This window comes from Schistocerca serialis, chromosome 1 (assembly GCF_023864345.2).
Source record: "Schistocerca serialis cubense isolate TAMUIC-IGC-003099 chromosome 1, iqSchSeri2.2, whole genome shotgun sequence".
In the NCBI taxonomy this organism is placed as follows: Eukaryota; Metazoa; Arthropoda; class Insecta; order Orthoptera; family Acrididae; genus Schistocerca; species Schistocerca serialis.
In genome coordinates, this window is record NC_064638.1 from 568,749,391 (window position 1) to 568,768,679 (window position 19,289).

Below are 19,289 nucleotides of genomic sequence, written 5' to 3' on the forward strand. Positions count from 1 at the left end.
GCCTTGCTTCCTCGCGCAGCGTTCTTATATATAAAGCCGCGGTGCGGACGGCTAAGGGAACGCCTGATCTTTTCGGCTCTCCCGACTAGCCGCTGGGCTAGTAACGCACCACTTCAAGTTACATAATAATTTATAGCTTCTTTTGCTGATGGCCGAAGAAGCTCTTAATTTGAACGTGCATTCAGCACGCAGGTAAGTATTGATAATAAAATTTTGACGTGGCTAAGTTAAATATTTTGGGCGAGAGAATTAATTTAATTACACTGCACGCAGTAGATGAGCTCTGAAATGGCCCTTTTGAGATCCGCTATCGCTATAATTTATTAGGTATTCAAAAGAAACTTTTCACATCTTCATAGTCATAGCGGACCTCCAACCTATTTAAATCTAAACATCCTAGCCTTATTTACTAGCCTACTTAATCTATCTTGCTTCCTTCAGTTTTGAGACGAAAACCACAAAATCATGAATTTCCACTAAAATCTTAATTTGTGAAATCCAAAGTACTGTTTTTATTAAATCATTATAAAAGATGAATCTAAATATAACTTTTGAAGTCTCTAGCTCTTTTCTGTTGCGCCAATGATTTTTTTAGAAAAACGTCCAAATTTCGAAATTGGCTGAAGTTATCGAACTGATATTTAACACACATTAATTTAGTATTATTCCTGACATGCTAGAAAAGTTTTAGTTCATTTGCTTGATTTTTAAGGTATTGCGCAACATTTATGACGTCAGAGCTAGTTACAGCAGACTGGCTGGCACACAATGGAAACTGATGTGAATTTACTACAGCGTGAGTAGGCTGCTTCCCTACACAGCAACGATATATATTCACGAAGATTCGCAAATATTTCAATATGTTATTCTACAAGTAAAAGGAAAGAAAAGAGTTCATATAAACATAGGTCTGCAAATGTTTGGTTACCGAGTTACGGCTAATAAAGGATTTTGCTTGACATTTAGCAACTTCGCTAAAATAAAGGCATCGCAAAACTTAAAGTAAAGCACGATTTCATTAATTTTGTTGTTATTGATCTGGTGAATCTAATAGAACATGTCCCAGACGTGTATCTGCAATAGTTTTCCAGAACATCCAGAGAAGCAAAGACGTAATGTCGTAAAATTTTTAATTTATTAACTACTTCGCCCAATTTCTTTTTTAGATTCCAGACAATTGCGCAAAGTTTTCAAAAGAAGTTGTAGAGAATTTAATTTTGGAAATATGATAGTAATTACGTGAACTGAAATTGTATGAAAGTGTCAGATAATCTGCTTTTATTAATAGCATAGCACACGTGAATTCATGTTAAACCGGAAAACTAACACGTTTCAAGGTTAGGAACCGACTAAAACAACTCACTATCGGTTGCCGACAATGACATAAACGTTTTTACATTCTTAATGGAAAGTAATTAAATTTGCTTGTACAATAATCTTTGCTTCTGGAAAACTATTGCATTAGATTCACCAGACCAATAACAACAAAATAAATGGATATCGTGCTTTACTTTAACCTCGTACAGTTTTGCGATGGCTTCATATTAGCGAAGTTGCTAAATTTCAAGCAAAATCTTTTATTAGCCGTAACTCCGCAACCAAACATTTGCAGACCTATGTTTATATGGACTTTTTTCTTTAGTTTTACTTGTAGAGTAGCATACTGAAATATCTTAATATCTTCGTGAATCACCCTATGTATGTCCGCCCCGCGGTAGCTGAGTGGTCAGCGCGTCAGACAGTCAATCCTAAGGGCACGGGTTCGATTCCCGCCTGGGTCGGAGATTTTCTCCGCTCAGGGACTGGGTGTTGTGTTGTCCTAATCATCATCATCATTTCATCCCCATCGACGCGCAAGTCGCCGAAGTGGCGTCGAATCGAAAGACTTGCACCAGACGAGCGGTCTACCCGACGGGAGGCCCTCGTTGCACGCCATTATTATTATACCCTATATATCACTATTTTTATTTTGTATTCAGTAGAACGTTCTTCATCATGATCAAAGGAAAGAGTTTCCTGTTATTAGTGATAATGTGAAAGTTTTTTATGAATAACAGAAACATTTTTTATGTAAGTTCGACGAAGTATTGGAGCACTGTTTCATATATTTTTGTTTAGTGGGTCACAGTCTGCCTTCGGCGGTGCTACGGCACGGGCATCTGTTTACGTCCCTGCTGGAGACGTTCGCGCTCGCGCAGTTGTTTACCTCTTCGGCGTACTCGCGCGTTTAGACGACTCGATATAGAATGGCACATGCATACCGAAAGTCGACTCTCAAGATCAGTTTTTCGAATGAATATGCGAGACCGAAAGCCTACGAAATCGAAATGTTCCTACGAGACGAAGTTAAACTTGACTACAACGAACTTGTCGGAATACACCTCTCCATAGTGAGCAGTGTCCTTTACGTCAAGCTGATTAACGATGCAGTATGTGACAGAATCATCCGAGATACTAAACATGGACTCAAATTTCGTCACTCTGATGGACATGTTGGAGAAGTAACTATTGATCACGCAGGACTGGGCTTACGAGACATACGTATTTTCGAACTTCCCTTCGAGGTTCCTTCTGACTTGGTCATTGACGCCTTACGCCCATATGGAAGAGTGCTTAGCCACGTTGAGGGAAAATGGTCCAACTTCACGACTTACCCCGTTCTCAATGGGGTGCGTCAAATCAGAATAGAACTGACACAACATGTACCCTCTTACTTGTTCATCGGCGGATGTAGAGCTATAGTCATCTACGATGGACAACCCAAAACATGCTCAGGCTGCGAGAAAGAGGGCCACGTCCGTTCCGAATGTATGCAGCGGAGGATAGTGCAAGTTCCAACCGGCGAACCCTTGCCTCAGTCCACGTTGACGCCGCTGACACTAACGTATGTGGACGCATTTCGAATAGATCCCATCCCGAAGAATGACCAGCTACAGAATCCTGACAGTTTACGGCAACCGACTGCAGCAGAGACCGCCTCCAGTGACGAAACGACGCACACTTCTACCGCTCCGGAGACGATGACGACCTTAACTGGACGGAAAGGATCGGTAGGAGGTACGGAAATTGATCCTGCGGTTGTGCCGACAGCTGCTTTCGTCCCTGAGCACCGGGAGTCACTTCCGCACTCGGATACGGAGGCGTACACGCGCAAACAACGATCGCCGAAGCGCCACAAGAAACGACGACTAGCGCCGTCGGATACCTGCTTACTGCAGTCCACGTCAGACGGACTTGGGTGTGACGCCGATACAGTGCATCCGGATGTGCAACGAGAGGTTCTACCTCCCACACAGCAGTACGACGCGAATCATGCTAGACAGGGGTTGAATACAGACACACCGGACGGAAAGCCGACGGAAGGAGTCCCTCCACCCACCGGAGCAACGCCACCGCCATCGGTCAGCCATGCCGGAGAAACACGGCGGGAGCTGGACCTCCAGTACAAGAACTGGGCCGACGAATCCGATACTGACCCACAGACCGACGACGCACCCGCAATGGCGAGTGCTGCGTCCACCGGATGTTAACCACGCAGAAGATGCAGACTGCCGCACAGACAGCATGTCGCCGAGCAGCGGCACACAAATTAACATAAGCGTTCATGTGTGCTTTACGCACTGAGGAACAGGTAATTCGAACAGCCTTTATTAATATTAATACGATCAGAACGCCTGTCAAATTGCAATTATTACGTTGCATGCGTCGGACTTCGACATCGTTCTTCTGCAGGAAGTATGTGTTGAGAGCTTCCCCGACCTATATGAGTACGATACATTACACCTACTACCGACGGCGGAAGCGGAACAGCGATACTTCTACGTAGTGGCATAGTAGCCGAGGACGTGGTGTACCTGCCGTCAGCGCGAGGACTGGCGCTCACAGTGCTAGGAGTACGGGTCGTTAACATTTACGCACCGTCGGGGTCCGACAGACGGCGCGATCGATCCCGATTTTACGCAGAGGAGATTGTAATACTATTCTTAGGTCGGTATGAACGTGTCTTATTTGGAGGCGACTTCAACTGCGTGGTCGCACAGAGAGATCACCACCCACGTTACACTTCATGCCCGGAGCTGCGGCAACTCATACAGGACATGAATCTCATTGATACATGGGAGACGATACATGGCGACAGACGTGGATACACCTACGTCACGAGTCACTCTGCAAGTCGTCTCGATCGCATTTACGTAACACGTCGTCTCGAACCTGCGATCCTCGATGCGGAATTGTGGCCTGTCGCCTTTTCAGATCACATAGCATATATATGCACGGTCTCCCTGAGTCGTCAACAAGTGTGGAGGAGTCGCAGTGTTTGGAAACTGAATACAGCACACCTCAGGGAACCTGAGTGCAGACGCTTAATCGAAGACACTTGGCACGTGTGTGAACGACGCATCCCGACATATCCGACGACATTGCAGTGGTGGCTGGAATGCGTTAAGCCTGCATTGCGCCGAGCGTTAATTGCATACGGAAGAGAGCAGATGATGTGGAGCGACACACAACGGAATTTTATTTCACGATACTCCGCGAACTTTCTGTACAAGCACCTTCACAGGAGCGTCGTGCCGGTATAAAACGAGCACAGGCCCAAATAATTTCCATAACGCGCCGCCGTCTGGAGGGTGTCGCAATCCGTGCAAGGGCCCTTGAACGAGTCCGTGGAGAATCACCGTCGATGTATCACATTATCAGAGAAAAACAATGTAGCCGCAGAACCTTAATACAGACGGTCGTACTGCCAGATGGTCGCCGTATGACAACGCAAAAAGACATTGCCAACGCTTTTGTGGAACACTACGGTCATCTCTATGACGAAGCGGAACACGATCAGGCAGCCTTTCATGATGTCCGACGAACGATCTCCGCGTGTCTCGACGAGACGGCCAACCTGGAGTTAACAGGTGAAGTCACAGTTGACAACGTAATGGAAGCGATTAATAAGGGAGCGTCGCACAAATCGCCGGGGCCCGACGGGTTTCCGTTGGAGTTTTATCGTACATTTAAAGATCGCATGACTCCACGATGGACTGCCATGTACTGTGCGAACTGATGTCTCCGAACGTGCCTCTTCCACCCGCCTTCGTGGAAGGAATGATCATCCCCATCCACAAACCATCCGGCGGCACAGGGATACAGGCCTACCGGCCACTGACCCTTCTTAATTGCGACTACAAGATCTACACCAGGATACTCGCAGCACGCTTTAAACGCGTAATACGCCAAGTTATATCACTCGACCAAAGCCAGCTAGGAGGAGATAGCAATATACAAACGGCACTCAGCGACTACCGCGATGTTATCGCACTGGCAGCAACATGTCGTCTCCGGGGAGAATTGGTATCGATAGACTTCGATCGCGCATTTGACAGGCTGAGCCATGCTTATCTCACGGACGTGATGACGCAAATGAAGTTTCCGGAAAGTTTTGTCACCGTCGTCATGAGACTACTCCACGGCGCCACATCCAAAGTGCTCATCAATGGACGCTTGGTGGGGCCCATCACCATCTCACGATCGGTCAGACAAGGGTGCCCGCTGCAACGATATTATATGCCATCGCTGTCGAGCCGCTGCTCTGCGGGCTCCGGAATCGACTCCAAGGAATGACCATAATACACAACAAGTTTATATGCAGAACATACGCGGATGACCTAGTGTTTTTAGCACGGTCAGGCGACGAGGCAAGAGTGGCCTTGCATTGGATTAATTTGTATTATATGGCTACGGGAAGTCGCCTGCACATGGCAAAGACGGGAGCGATGAACATCGGGAGAGGACTCCCGCCAGGAAGTGTAGCACCATTACAGCCGATTAACAAGATGAAATGCCTAGGAATTATCTTCACTACAGACGTTCGACGCATGGCGGCACTGAGTTACAGACATCGTCTGCAAACAATTCGTGCGAGTGTCCGAAGTCACAGGTTAAGGGCACTGGATATGATACAACAGGTCACCTTTTCCAACACTTATCTAGCTTCTCGCATCCCCCACCTGGCACAAGTTCTTCCTATGCCGGTGGTGTTGGCCCGCCGAATCCTGGCGGCACTAGGATATTTTGTGAGCACAGGTCTGCTTTTTAAGGTCGGATACGAAACCCTCACCCTTCTTCGCAGTCGTGGAGGTCTTGGACTAGTCCACGTACGCGACCGAGCAGTGGCTATTTATGTAACCACAATGATAAAGATGTGGACACGACACCAGACAAGTCTGACGGGCACCTTGATGGACGAACTCGCTCCACCTTCACGTTCGGCTCCGGTAGCGGTGTCTCACATCTCACCATCGCTTGCCCACATGCAAACCTTTTCTGTGGAACACAGTTATATACATATGGAACTACCGACTACCAGGACGGCAACGGCACGTGATATATATCACATCTTGACTCGACGACGGCCAAATAATGCCGTAGAGCGCCGCCAACCAACAGTTACGTGGTCAGTGGTATGGCGTACAGTGCACCACTCACACCTTGATACGGGAACGCGCGCACTGTGGTATCAGGTGGTAAATGGGAAATACGTGACTCGTCCCAGGTTGCATACAATTCATATGGCGGACGAGCCACTGTGTCCGCAGTGCAATGTTATAGACACAGAGGACCATCGCCTGATATGCGGACCTTCGGCGGACGTATGGTGTTTGGTCAAAAAAATGATAGCCTTCCTCCTTCGGGTGAGGCCGCAGGCAATAGAACCACGCACACTACTTCTCCCAGATAGGACATATTATCCCCGAACAAAGACAAACGCAGTGACCTGGATTCGAGGTTTGACTGTGCGTTATCTTTTCCGAGACGGCAGTAAGAATGTGCTCGACTTTTGGGCCTTACTACAAGATCATCACTCACAGCTTATGAGACATCCGAGATATCGAACATATTACGCAAATTTTTTAGGGAATGCCTTGCTTGATCCCCCACCCAGTTGGGGTGTCCCGGGTAGGAGAATGTAATTATTGATTATAAGTAGCAGAACAAGAAAGGACCAGGACAGTGGAGAGGATCCACAACCACACGTGAAGACGTACCCGACACCAACGCGAGGTATAACTGGATTAGCGAGGTACGCGCCCAAAAGAGGAATGTAGACCGTTATTGTTTTGTACTCACAGAAGTAGGATATTTTTTACTATTATGTAAAAAAAAATCCACTTATTTACGTTTCCCAGAAATATTTTATTTTCTAAAGGTCATCGTCTTATATAAAAAAAATGCTAGCAGCAGTTTATGTTTGCTATTGTTACCCCATAAAAAAGATGGTAGAGCACTTAAAAAAATAAGCGGGAAATCCGGATTCGAGTCACGGTCCGGCATAAATTTTCATAGCAAAAAAAAAAAAAAAAAAAAAAAAAAAAATGGTCAGCGCGTCCGACTGTCAATCCTAAGGGCCCGGGTTCGATTCCCGCCTGGGTCGGACATTTTCTTCGCTCAGGGACTGGGTGTTGTGTTGTCCTAATCATCATCATCATTTCATCCCCATCGACGCGCAAGTCGCCGAAGTGGCGTCAAATCGAAAGACTTGCACCAGGTGAGCGGTCTACCCGACGGGAGGCCCTCGTCACACGCCATTATTATTATACCCTATATATCACTGTTTTTATTTTGTATTCAATAGAACGTTCTTCATCATGATCAAAGGAAAGAGTTTCCTGTTATTAGTGATAATGTGAAAGTTTTTTTATGAATAACAGAAACATTTTTTACGAAAGTTCAACGAAGTATTGGATCACTGTTTCATATATTTTTGTTTTGTGGGTCATTTATTTTACCATTTTTAATAGAAAATTGCATTTTGAAGTGCTATATGATACATCTGTATGATTTTATTTATTCTTACTGAAACATCCCTCTATTTCACTTTACATTTCAACAGTTTCCGAATGAAATTTGAATTAAACATCGACAATTTCAATTTTGATATAAATACTATTTATTTTTAAGTATCAGAAAAGAGGGTTAATATGTAGAACAAAAATGTTCTGTTGGTTACGCGGCCATTTACATATCCGCATTCAGTTTCTAGACAGTTGAGCGGTTCCGGTTTCTAGGGGAATCTGGTAAGACACTGATCGTAAACGTAAAGAAAGCGATCCGAGGTAAGCCGGCCAGAGTGACCGACTGTTCTAGGCGCTTCACTCTGGAACCGCGCGACCGCTACGGTCGCAGGTTCGAATCCTGCCTCGGGCATGGATGTGTGTGATGTCCTTAGGTTAGTTAGGTTTAAGTAGTTCTAAGTTCTTGGGGCTGATGACCTCAGATGTTAAGTCCCATAGTGCTCAGAGCCATTTGATCCAGGTAACTACCGATAGGCATGCAACACACCTACCATATAGGTAACGCGGGTACAAACTTAACTGACCGAAGTTAGTTGGAAGAGTGCCGTAGTCTACACTTACTTACGATAGCCCACCGTATTTTTACAACTATACTTATGTTTAAACGTTTATATGGTGTAGTGTGCCCAAAGTATTTTTGTATGTCTGTGATGAGTAGATGGTTCATTATTACATATGTTCATCGGTATCACATGCACTGCCTGACACACACACGCACACACACACACTCACTCACTCACTCACACACACACACACACACACACACACACTCACTCACTCACTCACACACACACACACACACACACACACACACACACACACACACACACACAGAGAGAGAGAGAGAGAGAGAGAGAGAGAGAGAGAGAGAGAGAGGGAGAGAGAGAGAGAGAGAGAGAGAGAGAGAGAAGGGAGGGTGGGAAGAAAAGGTGCTAAAAAAAGAGATGAGTTAGGAGCTACCTAGTAAGGAAGTCAGAGAAAATCGGTTCGGCACTTAATACTTCCCATTGCTCTATCAGTATTATGTGTAAACAGAGATGTGGATGGAGTTAAACTGAAATATAACGAAGTAGCGTTAGAGCACCGACTGAGCAATTGAGGTAGCATTACTCCACATCAGCACTGCTTGGTTGGTTAGTTGGTTTGGGGGAGGAACCAAACAACGATGTCATCGGTCCCATCAGATTAGGGAAGGATGGGGAAAGAAGTCGGCTGTGCCCTTTCAAAGGAACCAACCCAGCATTTGCCTAAAGCGATTTAGGGAAATCACGGAAAACCTCAATCAGGATGGCCGGAAGAGGGTTTTTGAAAAGTCCTCCCGACTGCGAGTCCAGTGTGCTAACCACTGCACCACCTCGCTCAGTATCAGCGCGGCAACTGGCTATTGCAGTCCGTGCATGATGGAGAGGCTGATACGGAAATGCCCTTTTCTTTTTATGAAACACGGTCCCTTTTGTTGCGATATGTGGGGCAGGATAATCGACAATGGAGTTCGGAAAATCACCGTCATTTACATCAGCAGACTCTGCATGATGTGAAAATAAGAGTATGGGGTGGAGTTGGTGGAGCACAGATTACTGCACCGATCTTTTTCCACCAAACTGTAAACTCTGGTAAGTACAGGGTTATTACAAATGATTGAAGCGATTTCACAGCTCTACAATAACTTTATTATTTGAGATATTTTCACAATGCTTTGCACACACATACAAAAACTCAAAAAGTTTTTTTAGGCATTCACAAATGTTCGATATGTGCCCCTTTAGTGATTCGGCAGACATCAAGCCGATAATCAAGTTCCTCCCACACTCGGCGCAGCATGTCCCCATCAATGAGTTCGAAACGGTAAGGCTTCTGCTTTAGCCTTTTCCGTAAGATTTTCCAAACCGTCGGCTGTGGTACGTTTAGCTCCCTGCTTGCTTTATTCGTCGACTTCCGCGGGCTACGCATGAAACTTGCCCGCACGCGTTCAACCGTTTCTTCGCTCACTGCAGGCCGACCCGTTGATTTCCCCTTACAGAGGCATCCAGAAGCTTTAAACTGCGCATACCATCGCCGAATGGAGTTAGCAGTTGGTGGATATTTGTTGAACTTCGTCCTGAAGTGTCGTTGCACTGTTATGACTGACTGATGTGAGTGCATTTCAAGCACGACATACGCTTTCTCGTCTCCTGTCGCCATTTTGTCTCACTGCGCTCTCGAGCGCTCTGGCGGCAGAAACCTGCAGTGCGGCTTCAGCCGAACAAAATTTTATGAGTTTTTCTACGTATCTGTAGTGTGTCGTGACCATATGTCAATGAATGGAGCTACAGTGAATTTATGAAATCGCTTCAATCATTTGTAATAGCCCTGTATATGAACAACGTGCTGCAATCTATCTTGAGTGCTTACAATGAATGAAGCTATACAGTTATTTCGTGAGGACAAAGCAAGAACACTCTTCGCCATTGCCTTTGTGACTATAATACAGCTCTTTTTGAGTATAGGAACCATTCTGCTTCAGGAGTCTGAAGTGCCAGACAGCGCAAGGCCTAATTTGCAGAATGAATTTTCAGTCTGCAGCTGAGTGAGCGCTGATTTGACACTTAGTGGCAGATTAAAACCGTGTGCCGGATGGGACTCGAACCCATACAGTTGCTTTTCACGGCCAAGTGTACTGGCGACTGAACTATCGAAGCACGACTTACGATCTGCCCTCGCAGCTTTACTTCCGGTAGTATGCTTTCTTCCACGTTCTTCCACATTTGCATACAAGTCCGGAAATGAAGTACCAGTCATCGGAATGGCATCTCTCCCGGAAGAATGGATATTGTGGAGAAATTAATTAGTTACACCGTTTCATTCGGGAAATAATCCCCTGCGGCAATGTCATTTCTTCACAATATCCTTTCTTCCAGGTGTGATAGTCCTGCAAGGTATGCAGAAGGACTTTTCTGAAGTTTCAAAGGCAGGAGAAGAGGTACTGGCGGATGTAAAGCGTTGAGGTTGGGTCGTAGGTCGTGAGCCGGTTGTAACGTCCCCTTTGAAAATTAAGAATGACTCTGCTGGTAAACCACTACGTTATTTGATACAGAAACAGCTGAGTAAAACTCAACGTACTCAGACAGTTTTGTCTTTGCTTATTCTGATCATCACTAAACTGGCACACAATATTTTAGCGGAACGCAATCTGACTTTCAATAATCCCTACCAAAGGATAAGCCCTGACCTATACCTTACATGAATCACTTACCTCACAAAAATCTTCGTTACTCGAACTACTGCAGTACAGCTAGCGCCAATACTGCCAGCTAAATAAAAGATTCTAACTACTGAAGGCACTAACTACTGATAGGCATAGTTAGCAAATGAAAGATTTTGATAGAGAACAAACAATGTATTTACCTTAATAGTGTTCAAAAGTATATATATATATATATATATATATATATATCAGTTCGTGACATTTCCTTTTTCTGACGGACACACATCCAGATCGTCCGCTCATAGTAACCTCTCAAAACTCTGCCATTTCTCTATCCACACCCACCACTGCTGGAGGCTCACCTCCAACTGCCCAACGCTACGCGCTGTTCGCATCCAACTGCCCAACACTAAACTGGCGAATATTCCAACAATGAGTCCGGCCAGCCACAGACTGCACACAGCGCAGTCAGCGATGTTCATACAGAGCCCTACGTGGCTTCACCAACATAAAAACCTAAACAGCCTACTTAGACGGTAGCCACCCTTCCCCGCGAAAGGCAAAGGTTGCAAGATGGAGTCCTGACCGGCACAAAGTTTTAATGTACTAGGAAGATTGAACTAGTTTAGTTTATTTTTTGATTGCAATCGATATACCACCTGCCACACTGTCTGAGCAACGAGGCAGAGCGTCGTGTGGTGATTGGTGCCGGTTTATGGGAGTACAGTTTCCCTCTCAGCGCCGGGGACCGTGCTTTCGTTGAATATGAAACAACGTATATCAAGTAGACTGCCATTTAGAATGCATGCCCGCGAGTAGCCGTACTTCCTATACTGCAGTTGAAGTTTGCTGAACTCTAATACATAAATCTGGTGTTTTTAGTGCATTAATGTATGCAAAGTTTGTATGACCTTAATGCAGATCAGTGCGGCGCTTAGTGACGAGCGCCGGTGTTTTTGCCGACAGGCTGGTGGACGGGGCGCGGTGCCCGGTTCGCCACTACCGGTACAGCGACGGCTACTTCCGGCCGGCGGCCGTGCAGCGCGAGGACAACCTGGACCTGCTGCTCAACGGCATGGCCCACCAGCCGGCGCAGAAGCTCGATGACTCCTTCACCACAGAGGTACTCCCCAGCCATCCACACTAATCCTCTAGCGACAACGACTCTAAAAAGTAAAGAGCGTTTGTTACTCCGGACTTTAACATATCGTAACAAAATTTTTTACTATCTAAAACAGTCTTGATCACAATTTATTTATTACAGTGACCGGTTTCGACCACTACTGTGATCATCCTCAGACCTACAAGTCGTATACAAAGCTTTAATTTTTTTCTCTGAGTGTTGATCTGTAAGAATTATTATGTAATCTATGTAAATGGAGGTCTCTTACTACACCAGTAAATCGTATCTGTGCAGCATGTACTATACATGTTAGTTAACAATATTGCAGCCTACTCATTGAAAATCGTTTCAGTAAAGACATGTTGCTGCTTAATTGTACATCGTCTGACGTGACAGTCTTTGCCATTCCACTTTCGCAACAACTTCGTTAGAAAGAAGCCTGCTGCCACATCTTTGCACTGGCGTTTATCCTTACCATGGCAAGCACTAGTTTGCCTATCGACTTTACAACAACTACAGTGGAAAGAAGCCTGCTGCTACATCTTTGGAACGGCGTCCAACTTCGCCTTGGCAACCAGTGGTTCCAAATGGTTCACTAACAGGCCTTGAGAGGGCAACCCATGTACTGTCAAAACGAAGTTCATTTATCCTACATGTTTAAATATTTTTAACGCTTCTTAATTGACAATAACTGTTAATTAAGCTAAGTTTAGTGTGTGTTTATTTTCCTTTCGTGACAATGTTTTTTTAACCAAGAAATTTTACATTGTTATTCGACCTGTAACCCATTGGTTAGTAATGACATCATTCCGTCAGAAATGGGCGGAGCCTCCTTTACATACAGTAAGACGTGCACTGGTTTCTCCAGTAGTGATTCTCCAGCGGAAGGAAGTCCTTACTGATTGGTAATTCATCGTTTTATAGCTTTATAACTTTATGTATTTTATTTAATGTATGTAGCCCTCTAATTAAATATTTGTATACGACTTGTAGGTCTGAAGATGACCACAGTAGTGGTCGAAACCGGTCACCGTAATAAATAAATTGTGATCAAGACTGTTTTTGATAGTAAATACTTGTAACACTTTGATCACTGTTCACTCCCACAATGTATTCAAAAGCAAGTAATAAAATTATTCTACATGGACTGTGCGGCTGGTCCCGGCGAAGGTTCGAGTCCTCCCTCGGGCATGGGTGTGTGTGTGTGTGTGTTTGTCCTTAGGATAATTTAGGTTAAGTAGTGTGGAAGCTTAGGGACTGATGACCTTAGCAGCTAAGTCCCATAAGATTTCACACAATTATTCTACAATTTATATTGATATCTTGGTTATTTTTCTACGGAGTCGCCGTTCAAATTCAAACATCTGTCGTACCGTTCAACAAGTTTTCCTGTGCCTCCTCCATACTCAGTTGCTACCAAGTTGTTGAAACAGTCACTGACGCCCTCTTTCAGTTCGTTGTCACTTCCGTTCAAAAAAGCCTTCAGTTTAGGAACAAACATGGTAATCACTCAGTCAAATCGGGGCTATAAGGTGGATGTTCAAAAATGTCTCACTTATACTGTCGTAGAAAATCTGCCGTTAACACAGTAGAATACAGGCGAGCCTTATGGCGAAGAAGGCTAATGCCGCTGGACGACAACACACGCCTTTTGTTTTGAACGACGCTACGTAGACGGTGAAGGGTCTGGCAGCTGACCACCGCGTTATTGTCTCTCCGGTAGGTGTAAAGCCGATAAGTAGGATGTCCTTTCGATCCTAAAACACTATGGCCATAACGTTTTTGGTGCTCAGAATTTATTTGGCTCTTTTCGGTTTTGTTGGGCATGGTGATGTCATTCCAGTGACTGGCGCTCTATTTCAGTGCTTTTATGCGAAACCCAGGTCTCATTGTCAGTAACAATGTAGTTCAAAAAATGCTTGCCATTGCTGTCGTGCCGAGTGAGAAAAGGCAGTGGAGTTCCCATTTGCAGTTTTTTGTGTTCTGTTTAAAGTCGAGAATTCCACACTTTTATATAGCCCAAATATTCACCAATAATTTCATAAAGAACTGACCGTCAAATTTTAGAGAAGCACGAGGCCAATCTATGAATAGTGAAATGCTGAATTTTTTCATCACTCCTTCAGTAGATAGTCGATCTGATCATTCAAGAATATTCGTTCCTCAAGTAAATGATCTTTATTTCCATAAGCTTTTGCTATCTGAAGTTCCGATAGAGTGGGGGGGGGGGGGGGGGGGACTTTTCTTGCATTGAGAAACCGTATTACACTAGGTACCTCACACGTGACGGAATCTCTAATTTTATCACATATTTTAAACTCTCACAAATAAACTGTATACGACCGTTCGTGGCCACTGTTACCGTTGTTCATTATGCTTGCTCCAACGCTTATTTACATCTACGACACGGCGACGTAAGTGGGCGGGAGGGGGGTGGTGGAGGGGAGGGGGAAGGGGTGAGGAGTGGACATTGCGCAGCCCGTCAGATCAATTTTTTTTTTAATTTTGAGAATGACTCTCGTCGCACTTTATTTGTTTTGTATGGCTATGTGGCACCTTCCGATCTAAAGCTCATGCTCACAAGTTATAAACTTTATAGAGAACGAAACACAGTCTGCAGGAACTACATGGATTTTGGAAATAAGAGTATCTCAGACTCCAGCTCGTGCTGTTCGGCCACTAGACACAGAAAGCAAACATACGGACGCCAACGTTAATGTCGCGTTCTTTGACTTCCGGAGGTGTCCTATGCAGTTGCCAACTGTCAGCTAATCGACAATATACGACAGTAGCGAATGTCAGACCAACTATGAGCTTGGGCTGAAGAGATCATAGGGAATAGTTTAAGTAATCATCAGGCGTAGTACTAACTCTGCACTTACCACAATGGACCACTGCTCTGTTCACAACAGATGCTGATGAGACAAAACATCATGACCGCTGTCCACCGCGATACTGAATATCAATTTTTGGGTACGTGACGCGGTAAGGAAAGAGTATAAACAGAGGAGAGACGAGTGGGGAACCACTCTAGCGACGATACTGGCCTCAAATCGGTAAATCCACTCAGATAAACGACTTAGAAAAGGGTCAGTTACTTATGACCCGACGCCTGGGAACGGTGGAACTACGAGTAGGCAGAACGCACACGCGTCATCGCAATACGTGGAGGAGGGGGACAGCGGGGGGAGGGGGGGGGGGGGGGGGGGGGAGAGGAAGCGTGCCCGATCCTTAAAACAGGAAAGCGGTCATTTGTGGCAGATTTGACGACAGAGGCTGGTGCAGGTGTTGAGTGCAAGCACAACTGTTTCGGAGCACACCTTTCAGAGCACACTCAACACCTTAAATTACGACTGAACTGGACAAGAGGGCATCTAATTTGACCGTGGATCTGTGGAAACGTTTCAACTTGTGCGATGAATCACGTTCCTTGTTACTCGAGGTCTGTGGTCGTGTCGGGATGCTCCGTCATCCAAGCAAAAGTTTGCTCGAAAGATCCACTAGCCCACAGACGCAAGTCATGAGGGTAGTGTTATGCTATGGGAACATTCATCTGGACCTTCATGAGACTTGCGGTAGTAGTCCAAGGCACCACGAGCTGTGCACTACGTGAACACTGTTGCGGACCCTCTTCATCACTTTATGCTTGCAGTCTTCTCCAACGGCTACGGTATCTTCCAGCAGGATAACTGGCCATGTCACTAGGCCATCGTACTTAAGTAGACTGAGAAGCACGGTAGTGAAATCATGTTCGTGCTTTGGCCATCAGATTCGCGTAGGGCACTATCAAAAAATGGTTGAAATGGCTCTAAGCACTATGGGACTTACATCAGAGGTCATCAGTCCCCTAGACCCAGAACTACTTAAACCTAACTAACCTAAGGACATATCACACACATCCATGCCCGAGGCAGGATTCGAACCTGCGACCGTAGCAGCCACGTGGTTCCGGACTGAAGCTCCTAGAACCGCTCGGCCACAGCGGCTGGCTGAACATGTTTTGGTCAAAAGGCATACTTGTAAAACCGAGGTCTCTTTCAACTCATCCATGTTGTTTTTGTGGTCTTCAGGTCTCCATGTAGAGGAGTAACTCTATCACGAGATCTCATGGTCACAGCTCGATTTTTCAAACTGACGGAACTTTATGACTACCCTCACATCTGTTGTGGATGCAGCTGTCAGTTTATCCCATATCGCAGAAGCGTGGTTGGAGTACCTTAATTGGAATCTTTAATTAAATATCTGAATTTCGCCCTTTATGTGTGACACGAGCAAATCATTACATCAAAACAATGATAAAGGAATTCATCGACTATGAAATGAGGGAAAGACCTCAATAAACTCATTTTATTGCATATGTACATAATTAAATTGATAATAAAGAAATGGAATGAACGTTAAAAGTGGGAAGGCTAATGCCGTGGCAATTGGATAGGAGATCTTGAATGTGATTCAAGTGAAAACCTATCTGGACAATACATCTACATTTGCGAGAGTCGTAATGTGTATGCCGAAGATTAGTGCATATAGACAGAAAATAGTGCAGAAGGAGAGGTGTGTGCATCTATTGGCGGATTTGAAAGCAGATTGAACCTGTCATCACAAAGAATTTTTAATTTCCTTAATATTTTGGTTTGGCGGCATCTGGACGCAGTGTTGGCCTTCAATGTGGCCCTAAACTTTCTGTTCTCATTCCTCTTTCTAAGATATTACCTTAACATCCCGTGTTTTTCAACGAATTTTGCTGGCTGTTACTCTCGACAATGGCGGTTCTTCCTGGATTCTGCCGTTAAGTGGCATGCATTCTGTGACTTCATAGCTTGCTCAAAGTAATCTCTGTTGTCCCTGCATGTACTGGAGATGTAATGTGCATTGCTTGGCTTCGGACGCCGGCCGGTGTGGCCGAGCGATTCTAGGCGCTTCAGTCTGGAACCGCGCGACAGCTACGGTCGCAGGTTCGAATCCTGCCTCTGGCATGAATGTGTTTGATGTCCTTAGGTTTAAGTAGTGCTACGTTCTAGGGGACTGATGACCTCAGATGTTAAGACCCATAGTGCTCAGAGCCATTTGACTTCGGACGGTTGGTGCCAGGGCAGCCTCCTTTCAAAACACAGCCCTGCCTGTCTCTATACCTGCCTGGCGCTTTCCGCCGCACGCGGGCCAGCGCGTGTTCTGTGAGTAGGGGTGGGGGATTGTCTCCCTGCAGATTAGGCCCCTACTGCGTTATTCCACGTTCTCTGCGGAGTCCATCGTGCTTTCATAGTGACTTCTCATTTGCCTGTGGATCCAATTTAAACAGGAAATTTTAATCGAAGTAGTTAAGTATTGGCAATCACTGGTACTGATTCACACTTCATTATCCGGCGAGGATTAATTTATTAGAATTACATTTAATCTCCCTTTTTTGTATAAGTTACGAGGCAGTTTGGAAAAAGCAGTCATGTAACACAGTATGGTGATGATCCATCTACACGAGACGCCATTTGTTGTACCTCTAGTGTGGGAGTAGTCTGCAGAGTAGTATTGTGCCTGCCCGTGTTAGAGCTCGTGTGCTGGTGTCTGGACAGTGGTGAGTTGTGGGCGTGTGCAGGTGACGCAGCAGCTGTTCCGCGCCGAGGACGCTGCGTTCGGCATGGACGGCGAGAGCCTGGACATCACGCGCGGCCGCGACCACGGGCTGCCGCCGTACCCCGCCTTCCGCGAGCTGTGCGGCCTGCCACCCGCCAACACCTGGAGGGACCTCGCCAACACGCTGGGCCACAACGTGAGTCGCATTTACTGGGACATTATCCCAGCTGAGTTCCTGGCCCATTTTCTCCAGTATATTTTACGTGTCGAACATCTGAAGAGCGCAAGTGGATAACGCTATAACGAGAGGACCATTAGACCTTTAAATCACGGATTTTCATGAGTTTTATATGTAAACTACTGGCCATTAAAATTGCTACACCAAGAAGAAATGCAGATGATAAACGGGTATTCATTGGACAAATATATTATACTAGAACAGACATGTGATTACATTTTCACGCAATTTGGGTGCATAGATCCTGAGAAATCAGTACCCAGAACAACCACCTCTGGCCGTAATAACGACCTTGATATGCCCGGGCATTGAGTTAAACAGATCTTGGATGGCGTGTACAGGTACAGCTGCCCATGCAGCTTCAACACGATACCACAGTTCATCAAGAGTAGTGACTGGCGTATTGTGACGAGCCAGTTGCTCGGCCACCATTGACAGACGTTTTCAGTTGGGGAGAGATCTGGAGAATGTGCTGGCTAGGGCAGCAGTCGAACATTTTCTGTATCCAGAAAGGCCCGTACAGGACCTGCAACATGCGGTCGTGTATTATCCTGCCGAAATGTAGGGTTTCGCAGGGATCGAATGAAGGGTACAGCCACGGGTCGTAACACATCTGAAATGTAACGTCCATTGTTCAAAGTCCCGTCAGTGCGAACAAGAGGTAACCGAGACTTGTAACCAATGGCACCCCATACCGTCACGCCGGGTGATACGCCAGTATGGGGATGACGAATACACACTTTTAATGTGCGTTCACCGCAATGTCGCCAAACACGGTTGCGACCATCATGATGCTGTAAACAGAACCTGGATTCATCCGAGAAAATGACGTTTTGCCATTCGTGCACCCAGGTTCGTCGTTGAGTACACCATCGCAGCCGCTCCTGTCTGTGATGCAGCGTCAAGGGTAAAAGCAGCCATGGTCTCCGAGCTGATAGTCCATGCTGCTGCAAACGTCGTCGAACTGTTCGTGCAGATGGTTGTTGTCTTGCAAACGTCCCCACCTGTTGACTCAGGGATCGAGACGTGGCTGCACGATCCGTTACAGCCATTCGGATAAGATGTCTGTCATCTCGACTGCTAGCCATACGAGGCCGTTGGGATCCAGTACGGCGTTCCGTATTACCCTCCTGAACCCACCGATTCCATATTCTGCTAACAATCATTGGATCTCGACCAACGCGAGCAGCAATGTCGCGATACGATAAACCGCAATCGCGATAGGCTACAATCCGACCTTTATCAAAATCGGAAACATGATGGTACGCATTTCTCCTCCTTACACGAGGCATCACAACAACGTTTCACCAGGCAACGCCGGTCAACTGC

The 19,289-nt window shown here is 45.8% G+C and overlaps 1 protein-coding gene across 1 annotated transcript in view; it reads left to right on the forward strand.

Annotated features, from left to right (window-relative positions):
• LOC126416272 (peroxidase-like) overlaps positions 1–19,289 on the forward strand; it is a 181,307-nt gene that overhangs the window by 142,718 nt on the left and 19,300 nt on the right. The window contains exons 9-10 of the mRNA XM_050083951.1: positions 11,998–12,154; positions 17,745–17,918. Of these exons, the coding sequence (XP_049939908.1) occupies positions 11,998–12,154; positions 17,745–17,918 (331 nt within the window). The remainder of the gene's footprint in view (positions 1–11,997; positions 12,155–17,744; positions 17,919–19,289) is intronic.